Here is a 17,905-nt window from a genome sequence, read left to right on the forward strand (position 1 = left end):
CCGCTCTGCTGCCCCAGCGTTTGGACCATTTTGTTCTGAATGCTTGGAGCAGGGGCCGTGGCTTCATGGTTACACCCCTCAATGCAAGTCTATGGGAGGGGAGGGGGTGTGGTGTGATGTCCCATAGACTTGCATTGAAGGGGCTTGGTGTGATGTTACGATGGGGCGTGGCCATGATGTGGTTCTGCAGCTTAGTTCCATTGAAGTGAATTGAGCCAATTTGTAAAACCTCACATAACCTGAAGACAGACATGGAGCTGTTTTTGAAAGAAATTCGCTGTGTTTTGCTATTCCTGGAGAACCCCTTTAACCCCTTAACGACGCAGGACGTATATTTACGTCCTGTGCCGGCTCCCGCGGGATGGCGCCGCGATCCCGCATCATATCGCGTCGGTCCCGGCGCTCAGCAACGGCCGTGACCCATGGCTAATACCACACATCGCCGATCGCGGCGATGTGTGGTATTAACCCTTTAGAAGCGGCGGTCAAAGCTGACCACCGCTTCTAAAGCGAAACTGAAAGTGACCCGGCTGCTCAGTCGGGCTGTTCGGGACCGCCGCGGTGAAATCGCGGCGTCCCGAACAGCTGACCGGACACCGGGAGGGCCCTTACCTGCCTCCTCGATGTCCGATCGGCGAATGACTGCTCCTTGCCTGAGATCCAGGCAGGAGCAGTCAAGCACCGATAACACTGATCACAGGCGTGTTAATACACGCCTGTGATCTGTGTAGAAGATCAGTGTGTGCAGTGTTATAGGTCCCTATGGGAGCTATAACACTGCAAAAAAAATGAAAAAAAAAAGTGTTAATAAAGGTCATTTAACCCCTTCCCTAACAAAAGTTTGAATCACCCCCCTTTTCCCATAAAAAAAATAAAACAGTGTAAAAAAAAAAAAAAAAAAAAAAATGTGGTATCGCCGCGTGCGTAAATGTCCGAACTATAAAAATATATCATTAATTAAACCGCACGGTCAATGGCGTGCGCGCAAAAAAATTCCAAAGTCCAAAAAAGCGTATTTTGGTCACTTTTTATACCATTAAAAAATGAATAAAAAGTGATCAAAAAGTCCGATCAAAACAAAAATCATACCGATAAAAACTTCAGATCACGGCGCAAAAAATTAGTCCTCATATCGCCCTGTACGTGGAAAAATAAAAAAGTTATAGGGGTCAGAAGATGACATTTTTAAACGTATAAATTTTCCTGCATGTAGTTATGATTTTTTCCAGAAGTGCGACAAAATCAAACCTATATAAGTAGGGTATCATTTTAACCGTATGGACCTACAGAATAATGATAAGGCGTAATTTTTAAAGAAATATGCACTGCGTAGAAACGGAAGCCCCCAAAAGTTACAAAATGGCGTTTTTTCTTCGATTTTGTCGCACAATGATTTTCTTTTCCATTTTGCCGTGCATTTTTGGTTAAAATGACTAATGTCACTGCAAAGTAGAATTGGCGATGCAAAAAATAAGCCCTAATATGGATTTTTAGGTGGAAAATTTAAAGGGTTATGATTTTTAAAAGGTAAGGAGGAAAAAACGAAAGTGCAAAAACTGAAAAACCCTGAGTCCTTAAGGGGTTAAAGGGGTTCTCTGGTAGAAAATTTTTTTCAACTGGTGCCAGAAAGTTAAAAAGATTTGTGAATTACTTCTATTTAAAAATCTTAATCTTTCCAGTACTTATCAGCTGCTGTATACTCCAGAGGAAGTTATTTTCTTTTTGAATTTCTTTTCTGTCTGACCACAGTGCTCTCTGCTGACACCTCTGTCCATGTCAGGAACTGTCCAGAGTAGGAGCAAATCCCCATCGCAAACCTCTTCTACTCTAGACAGTTCCTGACATGGACAGAGGTGTCAGCAGAGAGCACTGTGGGCAGACAGAAGAAAAATTCAAAAAGAAATAACTTTCTCTAAAGCATACAGCAGCTGATAAGTACTGGAAAGATTGAGATTTTTAAATAGAAGTAATTTACAAATCTGTTTAACTTTCTGGCACCATTTGATTTGGAAAATTTTTTTTTTCACCTGGAGCACCCCTTTAAGTCAGACAGCAGTTAAAATCTAGCAATAGAAGTGCTCGGCTGGTGGGAAACCTGATATGTTTATTCTAGCAATGTAATTACTGTGTATTGTTCTGCTGCTTGTAATCGGTTCTGTGCTAATACATATTAATTAGATTTATTAAGTTTAGAGATTAGAAAATGCTGCTATTATTAGACGGTGTAAGGGCGGGAGCCCTGGTTATCTGCAGAGCATCTCTTGTAGAATCGCACAGTGGCAGGGGGTGGAGTGGGGGTGGATGGTTTCTTTTGGATAATGTGATTAAGAGGGACCTGTTTCCCTGTCACAGCAACATCTTATAATATCTGCAAGCTAGGAAAGTGTGTCCTATATGTGTGATCTATGTGCCATGGAGAAGCCAGCATGTGCTATCTTATCAGAAAGGAGGGTCAGTCTCCTATCTTTCCTTTGATCCTCGATAAGTATAATAATTTCTTCACCGCATCTCAAAAAGAAGATATCATTATAAAAATACTGCAGGGTTAAAAATAAAATCTGCATTTAGGCTTTGTTAACGTTGGTGTTTTTGTTGGTCCAATGGGAAATCCAGTGTTTTCATGACAAGACTAGTGCGATCTGCAGAGGTCGGTAGGGTGAGTAAGGATTATTTGCTACAGATTTGAAGACCGGCATAGTTATGTTCGCTCCGTTATAAACAGAATCATGATGCTAGTGTGAACTGAACCATAAAGCTGGTCCAAACCACTAACCCTACCTTGAAAACAGATATTGGTGAAAAGAGGCATCAGGTATGGGAAATTTAACCAGCCAGCTCTGTTGAATTAAAGGGGTTTTCCAGAACTTTTTAAGTAATGGTCTGATGCCCAGCACCTACTGTGTATGTGGGAGTAGCTAATAGCTGATTGGTGTGGGTGCTGTGTGTTTAACCCCCGCTGATCAGATATTGATGTTCTGAGTATAGGCCATCAATGAAAAACTCCTGGAAAACAACTTTTAATGGGTACGCCGCCCCTAGACATCTTATCCTCTTTCCAAATCTCTTTAATATGTCTGATTGCAGGGGTTCCGCTGCTAAGGACCTCCATGATCTCCCTGCTGCACCCGGCATTTCATTAAAGTGGCTGGTGCAGCGCCAGAGGCTAGGACGTCACAGTCACGCACCGCTCGTGAGGTCACGGTCACACCCCCTCAATGCAAGTCTATGGGAGGGGGCGTGGCGTCCGTCACTCCCCCTCCCATAGACTTGCATTGAGGGGGCATGGCCTTAACGTCACGAATGGAGTGTGACCGTGATGTCACGAGCCTCCACCCCCATCGCCAGTCATCAGAGCGAAGAGCGAAGTTTGCTCCTTGCATCGGATGTCTGGGGTGACGCAGCCGAGATCACGGGGGGTCCACAACGGCGGGACCCCCTGCCGTCAGACATCTTATCCCATATCCTTTGGATAGGGGATTAGATGTCTAGGGGTGGAGTACCCCTTTAAGCCTCTACAAGAGGGGTCTAGAAGCATCTCATTCTACCTCTTCCTCTTGTCGGAGCTTGGAGTGTATGCTAAAGGTGGGGTCAAAAGGATGTTGTTTTGCTGACCGCTATCTAAAATGTATGGCCAGCTTTATCTGACCTTACCGCCACTTTCTTTTATATGATAGAGAAAAAGATGTTCTCTGGAGACCTTGTTGTCCTCTCTATGTCACAGGCAGCTCTGTTGTGAGAAGATCTCACCAAACAACCCCTCATAGCTCAGCTTCCTAAATGACTTAGTGTGTAAAATGGTAGACTAATGCCAAAGCTTTCAGATGTGTGCAGTTTTGGGGCCCAGGACCTTGCCAGCACTGGCTATTCTTGCTGCCTTTAGTAATGTGATATTCTGCATACATGCCATAAATATAAGAGTTAAGGAGTAGACTCCTAGTGTCTGGGACGTGGTGAGAGGATCCTGCATTGATGGATGTTGAGGACTTTCTTATTGTTTTTACATAGGGAACACTATATTTAACAGCACGGGTAAGTGGTCATTTTCTGTTACTGAATGACTTTTAATGTTACCAACTTGTGGGTTTTGATGTTTCCAGTGTGGCTTTTACTTGGGATAAGTGGCTCTCAGATTTCTAGAGCTAGAGCATCATTTTGATCATCTTACATTTCAGATGGACACAATGCTTTTAGGAACCAACATGTCTAGAGACCATTGGGTGAGATGCGGTATTTTGTCAACATAAAGAAAAGCATGAGACCATCTTACACCATTTCTTATCTATGAGGCTCATACACTTGAAGGTGTTGTCCAGGCATAGGGGTTCAGTGGCATTACTGACGTGCAACACTGGGGTGGGGGGTGGGGGGTCTACTTGGCAACCAAGAACTAACATGTGCTCACTCACACAATCCCCCCCCCCCAAAAAAAAAAAATATTGGCTTTGTATGAAATTGGCCCTAGTGTTTGTCTAAATTAGGAAAATCAGACTTGACATTGTAACAGTCTCTATATAAACCTCAAACACATATAGGGGTATAAACATTGGATTAAAGTACAATAATACTAATGTTCTGGGTACCAAACCCTAATGTATAAAAAAGTAATAACACAAAGTATAACCCCAATAAGCATTGCTACAATGAACTCCCACTAATCACAATATAAACTAGAAAAATTTAGTCATTTTACTCAAACTACAAAAAACTAAATGTTTGTTAATACATTTGTTTGAAAACACATATAGAAATTCCACAAGAGTGGGGGAAAGACACGAAAAATTGTGACACTGGACCCTGTCTAACTGCTCAATGATGATGTCACGTCCCGGGAGCTGTGCATGATGGGAGAATATCCCCATAGGAGCTGGACAGCTCCCGGGACGTGAGTCATCAGAGAGCAGTTAGACAGAAAACAGCAACTCTACTTCAGAAGCTAATAACTATTGGAAGGATTAAGATTTTTTAATAGAAGTAATTTACAAATCTGTTTAACTTTCCGGAGCCAGTCGATATATAAAAAAAAGTTTTGGCCTGGAATACCCCTTTAAATCGTGTGGTGTTAAGGGTGTTTTTTATGTGACATTTTTTCCCCTGGGTTTTTCTTCATTCTTTTATCACATGACTCCAACATACATATGCTAATTTTTTTCCCTACCTATGAAAGTCTAGGTAAGGAAAATGTCACAAAACTGAGAAAAATGCCAAAGCCAGAGTACGCTACGATATAGAAAAATTGAGCCTAACAATACTACTAAATGGTGAAAAAATGCCAAAAACTAAATTGCCATAAATGCATGGCATTGCAAAGTTCCCTATTGGCTTACAGCTAAGGCTGGGTTCACACTACGTTTTGTCCCATACGGGAGCGCATACGGCAGGGGGGAGCTAAAAGCTTGCGCTCCCGTATGTCACCGTATGCGCTCCCGTATGTCATTCATTTCAATGAGCCGACCGGAGTGAAACGTTCGGTCCGGTCGGCTCATTTTTGCGCCGTATGCGCTTTTACAACCGGACCTAAAACCGTGGTTGACCACAGTTTTAGGTCCGGTAGTAAAAGCGCATACGGCGCAAAAATGAGCCGACCGGACCGAACGTTTCACTCCGGTCGGCTCATTGAAATGAATGACATACGGGAGCGCATACGGTGACATACGGGAGCGCGAGCTTTTAGCTCCCCCCTGCCGTATGCGCTCCCGTATGGGACAAAATGTAGTGTGAACCCAGCCTTACATCAGATTTTTGGCCTTGCACCATGCGGTGTGTATGGTGATTTTTTTTGTTTGTTTTTTTGCCATTTTTGAACAGAACCAGTATGTCTACTTCTAGCCTAAGGGTATGGTCACACGTAACAGATCCGCAGCGTATTTTAAGCTGCAGATCCGCCAGTGACCTGACCCTATAGTGTGCTTCCAGCTGTCCCCCCCCCATGTGCTGCTCGCAGCGGCGATCAGTTGCTACAAGCAGCCACACAAGGACGAGTGAGTTGCCGCACGCATGCGCAGTGTACTCAGACATTGCGGCCACTGTGGGTGCTACTTTTCTATGTGTGCACTATGCACTTTGACATAGATATATGTGAGGTAGGTTTACTTGAGATATTTATGTATATTCAATCTTAATATTTTAGTAAAAGTATGCACAGGATTTCTCACCTTCACTGGTTGGGCCTTGAGTAACGTTTGGATTTTTCCGACAGCTATTTCCTCTGGTCCCTCAATACACATGAACACTTGGCTCAGCTACACATGTGTTCTCAATGGCGAATGGGGTGTTAAGCTGCTGTTAGACTCCTGGTGGCGACTTATCTCTCTAAGGACGAAATGTTAGTTGTCCATCCATCAGGCTGGGTTCCTATGTAATATTTTGGTTAGAATTTATAGCCGAAACCAGGCATGAATCAAAGGTGCAATCTTTCCATTATATTTTTCCTATGTGTCACTTCCATTCCTGGTTTTGCCAAAATACTGACCAGTTTGAACCCAGCCTAAGCCAGTTGACTGGACCCACTGAAATTGACAAGTTTGACCAACTTCTCTGTAATGTGTATGGGAGCCTTAAAGGGTTTATCCAAGAATAGTAAAACGAATTTCTTTCAAAAACAGCTTCACGTCTGTCCCCAGGTTGGGTGTGGTATTACAACTTGGCTCCATTCACTTCAATGGAACTGAGCTGCTTAACCACACCCAACAGTGCTAGCCACGGCATGTTCTGTCGGCGATCCGCGTTGTTCGGGCAATGTTCGTATGGAAATTTTCCGGGTGGACATTGCTCATGTGATCTTGGGATGATACATCATTGAAGACAGATGAAACACCTGCACAACCATGGACCACTTTTTCCACTTCTAGAAAGACAGAACAGGTCTTACCAGCAGTGTCATGTTTATCCTTTTCCTAATAAACATGTTTGTTCTTGTGCAGTCATACATCCGACTACCAGAATGGATCATACCCCAGCCCCCACATACAGCCCAGTCATGTAATCTTGCTATATATAACTAACAATCATGGATGTGTGTTGAGTTTACAAGTCTATAAACCTGGCAAGATATAAATATAAAGGAGTAGCATTGGTGAAGGTCTCCCTGTACCCACCAAAGGAAGGTATTCAGAGGGCTACATACTGTAGAACCATTACGTGTCAACTTATTGCATCTTAATTTTTGCTATTTTAAAGGGGTTATCCAGGAAAAAACTTTTTTTTTTATATATATATCAACTGTCTCCAGAAAGTTAGACAGATTTGTAAATTACTTCTATTAAAAAATCTTAATCCTTTCAGTACTTATGAGCTGCTGAAGTTGAGTTGTTCTTTTCTGTCTAAGGGCTCTCTGATGACACGTGTCTCAGGAACCGCCCAGTTTGGAAGCAAATCCCCATAGCAAACCTCTTCTACTCTGTGCAGTTCCTGAGACAAGCAGAGATGTCAGCAGAGAGCACTGTTGCCAAACAGAAAACAACAACTTAACTTCAGCAGCTGATAATTATTGAAAGGATTAAGATTTTTTTTATAGAAGTAATTAACAAATCTGTTTAACTTTCTGGAGCCAGTTGATTTAAAAAAAAAAGTTTTTTTCCTGGAATACCCCTTTAACAGCCACCTCAAAAAGTGATTAACCACTTCACTACTGGCTCTCCCATGGCTTTCTCTCCCGGACCTTATGGACCTTTTGTTATTGTCTGATATGTTTGTTAGCATTAACCTATTTGGTTTATCTCCTTGTGATCTTGCATTTGATTCCATTTGACACAGAACATAACCTTCTTTTTCTTTGTGTTGGTCTGTAGGAGCTCATCCCTGAATTCTACTACCTACCAGAGATGTTTGTGAACACCAATAGCTATAACTTTGGAGTGAGGGATGACAGCACTGTGGTAAATGATGTAGACCTCCCGCCATGGGCGAAGAATCCTGAAGACTTTGTTCGCATCAACAGAATGGTAAGAGCATTTATATCAGCATTTAACATTTTTCCTGCTTAAAGGGGTACTCTGCTGCTAGACATCTTATCCGCTATCCCCTATGTGATGTCATGCCACGCCACCTCGTGACATCACACCCCCTCCCATAGACGGCTGTCAAGCCCCCTCCCATAGACTTGCATTGACGGGTGTGGCAGTGATGTCATGAGCAGGATGTGACTGTGAGGTCACGAGCCTCCACCCCGCATCGTCAGTCATCCGACACAGAGCAAAGTTCGCTCCGTGCATCGGATGTCTGGGGTGCTGCAGCCAAGATCGCAGGGGTTCCCAGATCAGACATCCCCAGATCAGACATCTTATCCCCTATCCTTTGGATAGGGGATAAAATGTCTAGGGGCGGAGTACCTGTTTAAGATATGAAAGCTGAGCTGTGATTGGTTGTTATGGGCCAAATCAAACAGTTTTGCTTGCAGGCAGATTAATACATTTGGGCCAATGTATTTCTAGCAGAAAACATGTGTAAATCTATTAAACATTCTAAACTAACAATGTTAAGGGAGGACACTGGGGAAACTAAACTTATCTCGTATCCACAGCAGAGGGGATAAGTAGCTGATCGCTGGAGGTCCGAGCGCTGGGAAACCCCCTCAATCACCAGGACGTCCAGAGAGGAGCGCGTGTCGTCCACAGGTAGACGGCACACCTCTATTCATTTCTATGAGAGCGCTGATGACTCCTGAGTGCTGTACTCAAATCTTTGTGGGTCTCCCATAGAAACGTATGGAGCGCATGACGCCTGCAGCACGCGCTCCACACTGAGCGATGAGTCCCGCCCCAGTGATCGTGGGGGAGGGGGTTCCTAGCCTTTGGACCCCCCGCGATCAGCTACTTATTCGTTATCCTGTGGCTAGTGGACAGGTTTATTTTTGCTGGGTTTCTCCTTTTAAATATTTTGTTGTTTTTTAATTACACCTTTGTATTTATGTGATGCTTTTATTTGGCTTATTTTATGGAAACATTGTACTAGGACATACATGAATATCTATGTCTTTAAATATTAAAGGGGTACTCCGGTGAAAAACTTTTTTTCTTTTTTTTAAATCAACTGGTGCCAGAAAGTTAAACAGATTTGTAAATTACTTCTATTAAAAAATCTTAATCCTTCCTGTACTTATTAGTTGCTGAATACTACAGTGGAAATTCTTTTCCGTTTCAAACACAGAGCTGTCTGCTGACATCATGAGTACAGTGCTCTCTGCTGACATCTCTGTCCATTTTAGGAAGTGTCCAGAATAAAAGGAAATCCCCATAGCAAACATATGCTGTTCTGGACAGTTCCTAAAATGGACAGAGATGTCAGCAGAGAGCACTGTGCTCATGATGTCAGCAGACAGTTCTGTGTTTCAAACGGAAAATAATTTCCACTGTAGTATTCAGCAGCTAATAAGTACAGGAAGGATTAAGAAAGATAGACTTGGAAATATACTTCATACCTGGTTGCTGTAAGTGTAGCAGAGCAGAGAATATTATTTGGCGCAATTTATATATGATATCACAATGTAGTGTTTTCATATAAGGTTAACATGTAGTATTAACATTAACATGTAACATGTAGTCAAAACCAGAGAGACAAGAGAAAAAACTATAATGGAAAGATATGCATCTTTTTCTGTGTTTTTATGGTTTTGGCAAAAAAAAAAATAACAACAGAAAAAATGCTGCATGTGCACCCAAACTAACTATGTAGGTTCACGATGTAGGTCCACCAGCAATACAAGCAGAAATAAATGACATAATAAATAATATTAAAATAATATCAATTCTGATCATGTAAGAATTGTTTCATTTTCTGGTTTTAAACATTCTGAGCTGCCGCTACAGGAAAGCAAAGATGAGCTCTGCACTGTTCTCTTGGTGCATCATGTGGTAATATGGTGCAGGAACGGGTGGAAATATTTTGGCTTATACATTCAGGAATGCCGTCTCGATACTATTTACGCATAGAACCCAGTCTGATTACTGCTGACTTACTCATAAAACATTAATAAAGCATTGTGTTCAATGGTAACGTGGTTATTCTCTGACCTCGGTGATGTCACAAAGGACAGGAGCAGTAAGTAGTCCCTGATAACATTACCTTAATGCTAGCTTCATCAATCATAATCTGGCGCTGGAGAGAATGCTTTCACAGATGTGCATCTGCAGCCTTCCTCTGCCCCGCAATCCCTGCAGGCCTGAATTGATGCTGATGGCCAGAAATAGAAGCAACGCACAAAGGCAAATTCGTCTGCCGTATTAAAATAATGCGAATGACGTTAAAGAGATAGGTGCAGATATTGAACGGCCACTAAGATGAAAGTGATCTCTGTGAAGACGCATCTCCTGTGACTTCATAATGAATTACTTGGGAATGTATGTGCTCTAGATGGCCTCGATATTCTATGGCAGCCTGGAATGAGTATGAAGAGCCGTAGTAATACTAGGAATTGGTTTTCGCTATGATCTGATTGATAATGACAGATTTATGAAACAATGAGCAAAATGCTGTTCATGGTTATCTCTTCAATCTTCCTATCTACAGAGATCGGATTGGAAAACTACATTATGGGAATAGCATTGATTTATTTAGTTAGGATGGGGTAGAAAAAATGTTCAGTTTAGGCAGTCATCACAATGTAAATATATTGAGGCATGTGATTAAGGTGCTAAGGGGTAACAAAAGAAGATTGTTTCCCAAAACTGCCCTATTCTTGCCCATGGGTGGTGTCTGGTATTGCAACTTAGTTCCAATCACTCAAATGAGGATGGACTGTAGTACCAGAGCAAAAGTACTACTGTTTCTGGGAATAAAGCAGACCCTTGCCTTTGGCCCTCCACCTTATCTTTATCCATGTTTGAATGCAGTAGTGAGTATTCTTAGTAAGTCCATGTTCACACAACGGAATATCTGCCCGAACAGCAGACAGTGGGTGCCAGCAGAATATGCTGGTGCTAGAACTACTTGGATATGCCTTGTCTCATAGATGACAATGCATTTTGGAGTGGATTCCGCAGAAAGAATAGACAAGTCATCTTTTTGTCAAGTATAACTGATACAGTCCTGGGCCAAAACATGCTTCAACCCTCCCCCAGCCTTTCCTGCCTTAAATGACATACAGGGCTTAGCTTCAAAGCAAGAAGGGGTGGAGGAGGGAGGAGGCATGCATGCTGTGGCTCAGCACTACCTCCTTGACACTTGAGCTCTGAGCATGATCTAGAGTTGACAGAGTCCCTTTAAGAGCTCTATTGCAATTCCTAAGCGATTTATTGGAAATTATAGAAATCTATAAAAACTCCATGTGCTATTGGAGGTTGGCTTTAAAGCTGGGGGTTCCCAGTACTAGAAAAGATGTAAACCTACACACCGTGTGCTTTGACCCTTGTCTAATAAAGATAACACATCTCAACAATGTTTTCTTTAACAGAATCTAGGAAGAAATGAATCTTTAAAAGAACCACCACCTTGAGTCTAGACTGCTAGGCTTTACAGGCCTGTCTATCGGACACAAGGTGTTAAAAAAAAGCAAAAAACTAAACCAAGATCTAAAGGAGCTGATACAGAGAAAAACATTATTAAACTCAGCACCTCCAGCCATGAGACCTCTGCTCTCTAATGTGCATAATCAGATAAGAGCGCCGCATCCTGCAGCTTACATGAATCTTTAAGAGTGCGTGAGATAGAGGCAAAAATCCCTGAATACATTACACCAGCATCTTCTGCTGACAGCAACTTTAATTCTTTCACAGGCAACAATGTTTTCCAGAATTAATGTTTGTGTGTGTGTAAAGTTTACAGATGGGGTTTATACAACATTGATAAGATGATGAATCGCTATCTATTTTTATATCTATCTCATATCTATCTCATATCTATTCAAAGCAGGCACAGCAACACTCCTTATAGTGAAAAAGTAGTTTCTTTTCACCAAAAAATGAACAGCGACATTTCGGCTTTCTCTCCAAGCTTTTATCAAGCTTAAACGGAGTGCTGCTGTGCCTGCTTTGAATATTTAAGATGGGACCTGGGACCAAGGTTTAACCTCATGCTGCACCCATTTACTAACTTCAATGTGCTGCTCCACCTACTCGTTTACGTATCTCATATCTATCTATCTATGTCATATTTCTCTATCTATCTCATATCTATTTCATATCTATCTATCTCATCAATCTATTTCATATCTATCTATCTATCTATCTATCTACTATCTATCTATTTATTTATTTCATATCTATCTATTTATTTATTTCATATCTATCAATCTGTCTATCTGGCAAAAGGAATCTTCCCACAGCACTCAAAATTGTAGAAAAAAAGTGTTTATTCCATGGCAAAAAAGACAGGTCTCCTGTGAAAACGTAGCTTGCTGTGAGAAACTGGTGGTCTGTTTTTCCCACAGCAACCAATCACAGCTCAGCTTTTGAATCTTAACGAGTTCTTGTAAAGTGAAAGTGAAACTGTGATTGGTTGCTATGGGAAAAGCCAGACAATTAGGGTTTCAGGCTGATTGATAAATCAGGGCCACTGTTTTTTGCCTTTTTTTTTTTTTACCAATTTTTGTTTGCTGTGGGAAGATTCCTTTTGCTGCGTGCACCAACTACACCTATACAGAGGAAAAAGGAATGTGCTGTTTTTCTACTCTATCTATCTATCTGTCTCTGTCTGTCTGTCTATCTATCTATCTAGGCAAATAGAATCCCACAGCACACAGAAGAATATGGTGCAAAAAAACTTGTGTGTATTCCATCAGAAAGTGCAAAATACAGCTTAAGCATGAAAAGGCGCGAGGCTGCCGAAACCTAGTTGTTGATGGAATATACACATCAAGTTTTTGGCACCATATTCTTCCGTGTGCTGTGGGATTCTATTTGCCTTTATATGAAGGACTTCTTAGCCGGGTCCGTATAACCTTCGACCACCCCCTCTACCCTGCCTGGCTGTGCTGCTCTTTTATTTTTTTCTTATCTATCTCTCTCATATCTATCTATCTATCTAATATCTATCTCTCTCATATCTATCTCTCTCATATCTATCTCATATCTATCTATCTATCTATCTATCTCATATCTATCTATCTCATATTTATCTATCTATCTATCTATCTCATAGCTATCTATCTATCTATAGGAAAAAGATCACAACACACAAAAAAGATCTAGTTCAAAAAAACGTGTGGTGTTTGTTTGTAAGAGAATGGAATAAACACTGCATGTTTTTTTTTTAACTAGATCTTTTTTGTGTGTTGCAATCTTTTTCATATGGATATACATGGGGTTCCCTGACCAGGAACCTTATGATGGCGTGCACCTAACTACTGAAAATATTGGAGCGGTTGTGCTGTTCTTCTTGGGACTTTTGTATCTATCTATCTCATATCTATCTATCTCATATCTATCTATCTCATATCTATCTATCTATCTCATATCTATCTATCTATCTCATATCTATCTATCTATCTCATATCTATCTATCTCATATCTATCTATCTATCTATCTATCTAGCAACAGGAGAATACAGCAGCACACTGCTAGCACAAAGATAAAGATGAAACATGAGTATATAGATAGAACATGAAAAGCTATACAGCTGTAATGCAATAAATGAAGATATGAAACTATGAAAATATGAGGTACTTAGCTTGCAAATTTGACGCCAAATAGCGTGGACCGTCCCACCACGGTAAGGTGACCTCATTCTGGGACGGACCCTACACTATGAATATGCCTCTGTGTGAACAGTACAACAGGCATTGCAAGGTCTGAAACATCCAAGGCACCTTATATACACCTAATAGAGGTGGGTGGGGTGCAGGAGCCAACATGGAGGTAGCCACTCCCCCGTATGTGTAATACAACCAAAGAATAAATTGGCCAGCACCATTGATCCAAACTATTCTAAAAACCTGGCTTGCAGGTGCAAGCTGCTGGGCTAAATATACAGCAACAGGAGAATACAGCAGCACACTGCTAGCACAAAGATATAGATGAAACATGAGTATATAGATAAAACATTAGTATATAGACAGAACATGAAAAGCTATACAGCTGTAATGCAATAAATGAAGATATGAAACTATGAAAACATGAGGTACTTAGCTTGTAAATTTCTCTATCTATCTATCTCATATCTATCTATCTCATATCTATCTATCTCATATATATCTATCTCATATATATCTATCTCATATATATCTATCTCATATCTATCTATCTATCTATCTATCTATCTCATATCTATCTATCTCATATCTATCTATCTTCCATCTATCTATCTCATATCTATCTATCTCATATCTATCTCATATCTATCTCATATCTATCTCATATCTATCTCATATCTATTTATCTCATATCTATCTATCTCATATCTATCTCATATCTATCTATCTAATATCTATCTGTCTATCCATCTATCTATCTATCTATCTCATATCTATCTATCTATCTATCTAATATCTATCTGTCTATCCATCTATCTATCTATCTATCTCATATCTAGCAACAAAAGAATGCAGCAGCACACTGCCAGCACAAGGATATAGGTGAAACATGAACATGCAGATAAAACATGGAGAGCTATACAGCTATGGTGTAATAGATGCAAATGTGAAACTATGAGATAGTGAGGCACTTAGCTCACAAATTTGTCTCCGCCGGCGGTCAAATAGCTTGGACCGTCCCACAGCGATAAGGTGGCCTCATTGGGACGGACCCTACACTGTGAATATGCCTCTGTGTGAACAGTTCAGTAAGCATGGCAGGATCTGAAACATCCAAGACACTGTATCTCATATCTATCTATCTCATATCTATCTATCTTATATCTATATCTATCTGTCTCATATCTATCTATCTCATATCAGTCAATCTATCTATCTACTATCTATCTATCTATCATCTATTTGTAGTAAATGTACCACAGTGTATATGTTGAAAAAAAAAAAAAAAACTATTAATTGTGTTACTGTCCTTTTAAATATACAGGTTCCTAGTAATTGTTCCCCTCCTAAATGTTCCTGTTTTGCCCCCTCTTTCCAGGCACTAGAGAGTGAGTTTGTCTCATGTCAGCTCCACCAGTGGATAGATCTGATCTTTGGCTACAAGCAGCGAGGTCCGGAGGCGGTGCGGGCATTGAACGTCTTTCATTACGTGACATACGAAGGGTCTGTGAACTTGGACAGTGTCACTGATCCTGTGTTACGGGAGGTATGTATGTGACATGGTGACTCCTGTCTAATTCTATAGCCAAGGTTATCACAAGGAATAAGTGTGGGGAATGGTCACCAAGTGTGGATCATACAATGCTGGCCGACCGTGCAAGTAGTTCTCCATATTTAATTCTTAAATCACAATTGTTTTGTTACTGTACGACGAATTTATCTGGAATTGTCTAGCAGGTTGGTCTACTATTTGGATTTAGACATACAAGGGAACTAACCCTTTAAAAAGAAAAACAAAAACCTCTAGGCCAGTTTTTACCAGACATTGTTGCTCCAGTTGTTGCAAATCTACAACTTCCATCAGCCAATGGCTGTCCGGGCATGCTAGGAGTTGTAGTTTTGCAACAGCTGGGGACACACCGGTTTAAAAACACTGCTATTGGAAGATGTGATACTGTATTATGCCTGGGGGTTCCCTTTCTGCTATCCCAATCTATGCATCACTGCCCCAGGTCCCACACTAGGCATAACACAGTGTATCAGATCGTAAAATACATTTTTAACTCACCAGTCACTACTATAGGTTACATTTCTCCAGCTCTGAGAAGCTTTAGGCACTATATGCAGATTTAATACATATAATCTTTATTTATAATAAATAAATGAATAATATACTATACATATATATATATATATATATATATATATATATATAATTTTATTTTTTTTATTATTTTTTTTTTATATATATACACATTACAGATGTAGCCAGCCTCATCCTGGCGTGTTAAGATATTGTACTGCACTCCTTAAAGGAATACTCCAGACAAAGATTACTTATCCCCTATCCACAGGATTGCGGGACCCCCTGCAATCTCTGGGACAGGACCCTGGCTCTCGCACTGAGGAGCCTATGTTTTCTACTCGTACACTGCACGTGCTCCATTTATTTCTATGGGAGCGTTGAAGATGCCCGAACGCTGTACTCTTTTTGGTCTTTTTGGCGCTCCCATAGAAATGAATGGAGCGTGTGCTGTCTGTAACACACGCTACTCACTGAGCGGATGGTCCTGGTGATCAGCTACTTATGCCCTATCCTGTGGATAGAGAATACGTTTTTTTGCCATAGTTTTCCTTTAAGTTGAGATACATTATCCTAATGACATAACCATGGCCTCATACCTATACACAGGATAGGTGATATCTAGCTAGTTGGCTGACATCTGATCACTGGGACCTCTACTGATCACAAGAACAGAGGTCAATTGCCCCCCAAATGAATAGAGTAGCAGCACATATACATGTTCAACAACTGCACCATTCATTCTTTACCAGACCTCTATACATTGGTGAGTGCTGAACTATGTTCACACGTCCCATAGAGAGTAAATGGAGCTTTTGCCGAGCATGTGCAATGCTGCTGCTCCATTCACTTATGGGGGCAATTGACCTCCATTCTGTGGAGAAGAGATATCTTTATATCTCGGGACTAATTCTCTGCAGGGTGCTAAGGTTTAATGCAGTGACCATTGCTTGTATTATTTTCTGTCTGAAATGTTCATATGCTTTCCCTTTGTTGCATTCACCCTCAGATGAACTTTCACCTTATATACAGTATACAGTGGTTCCTAAACTTACAATGGCCTCAGGTTACAATATTTACATCATACAATGTTTTTTTCTGGACCATGAACCATACACCACATACAATGCTAGAGACAGTCCAGATCTGCGAAACGTGTCTGGCTGGAAGAACAGACCAATCAGAATGCTGTATGGGTCACAATTTCCTGCCTGCCTTTAACCTTCACAGCACATGGTAGTTATTACCTATGTATTACTGAAGTGCATGCACTGACTGGTGTCTGGTAGCGCCTCCCTACAGTACAGGGAGGTATTACACGTTCTGTATTACTCTTTATCTGTGCCAGGGTTAGCTGCTCCGTTGGACACCAAGTGTGGCCGACCCCCACAGCATGAAAACAGCGTCCGGAACATTTACTTTTGAACGCTGGCCAGTGGAGTACCCCTTTAAAATTGAGACCATTAAAGGGGATACTCATGACATGGATAGACATGGATTGCTACTGGTCTTCACCATTAAGGGGGCTCAATTTCCACTGAAGAGAAGGCAGGGAATGCCATACTTCTCCATTGAAATGTGTGAGAGCTGTCACTTGTAGCTTTCTCTAGTTTGTCTGTGGATGGCCACTTCTCCCACTTGTTGGGACCACGTTGGCTGAAAACCTCTTTACATTTCGATTGGTCAGAAAATCATGTAATCCAGAACAATGATAGTCGGAATCAAGTAGTTTATCAGAATATTACTGTATATTTTATAATATATGGCCGGGGTACCAGTCTCCTTACTATCTCTATAAGAATCCATAGTCATCCTTTTGTTTTGCACTTTAGTTCCAGCATTAGATTATTTGTCCATATGTTGTCACCTGTATAGCAGGAGCCCGCCCTGCTACGCCGCACTCGCCAAATTTGGATAGCACTTGATAGTAGACTATGTTAATCTGATGTGAGAAGTCTCAAAGTGCAACAGCTGCTGGATGCGTAGTGCTGAGATGGTGAAGATGCTCTCGCTATCCTCCTTTCCCCATGATATCTGCCATCTGCTGTATGTAAAACATCTTCCAATTTACACATTTCCAGGCTGGGAGCTTTAATGGACCTATTTTCTATATATGTTCTTGTCATTTCTTTAATATACATATACATATATATATATATATATATATATATATATATTTATATATTTATATTTATATACA

At 41.0% G+C, this 17,905-nt stretch overlaps 1 protein-coding gene across 6 annotated transcripts in view; it reads left to right on the forward strand.

The window, feature by feature from the left end:
* The window catches only part of NBEA (neurobeachin), a 698,360-nt gene that overhangs the window by 641,080 nt on the left and 39,375 nt on the right, over positions 1–17,905 (forward strand). For all 6 annotated transcript variants that reach the window (XM_056561916.1, XM_056561911.1, XM_056561913.1 and 3 more), the window contains 2 exons: positions 7,788–7,940; positions 15,001–15,168. In XM_056561916.1, the coding sequence (XP_056417891.1) occupies positions 7,788–7,940; positions 15,001–15,168 (321 nt within the window). The remainder of the gene's footprint in view (positions 1–7,787; positions 7,941–15,000; positions 15,169–17,905) is intronic.

This window comes from Hyla sarda, chromosome 2 (genome assembly GCF_029499605.1).
Source record: "Hyla sarda isolate aHylSar1 chromosome 2, aHylSar1.hap1, whole genome shotgun sequence".
Lineage (NCBI taxonomy): Eukaryota > Metazoa > Chordata > Amphibia > Anura > Hylidae > Hyla > Hyla sarda.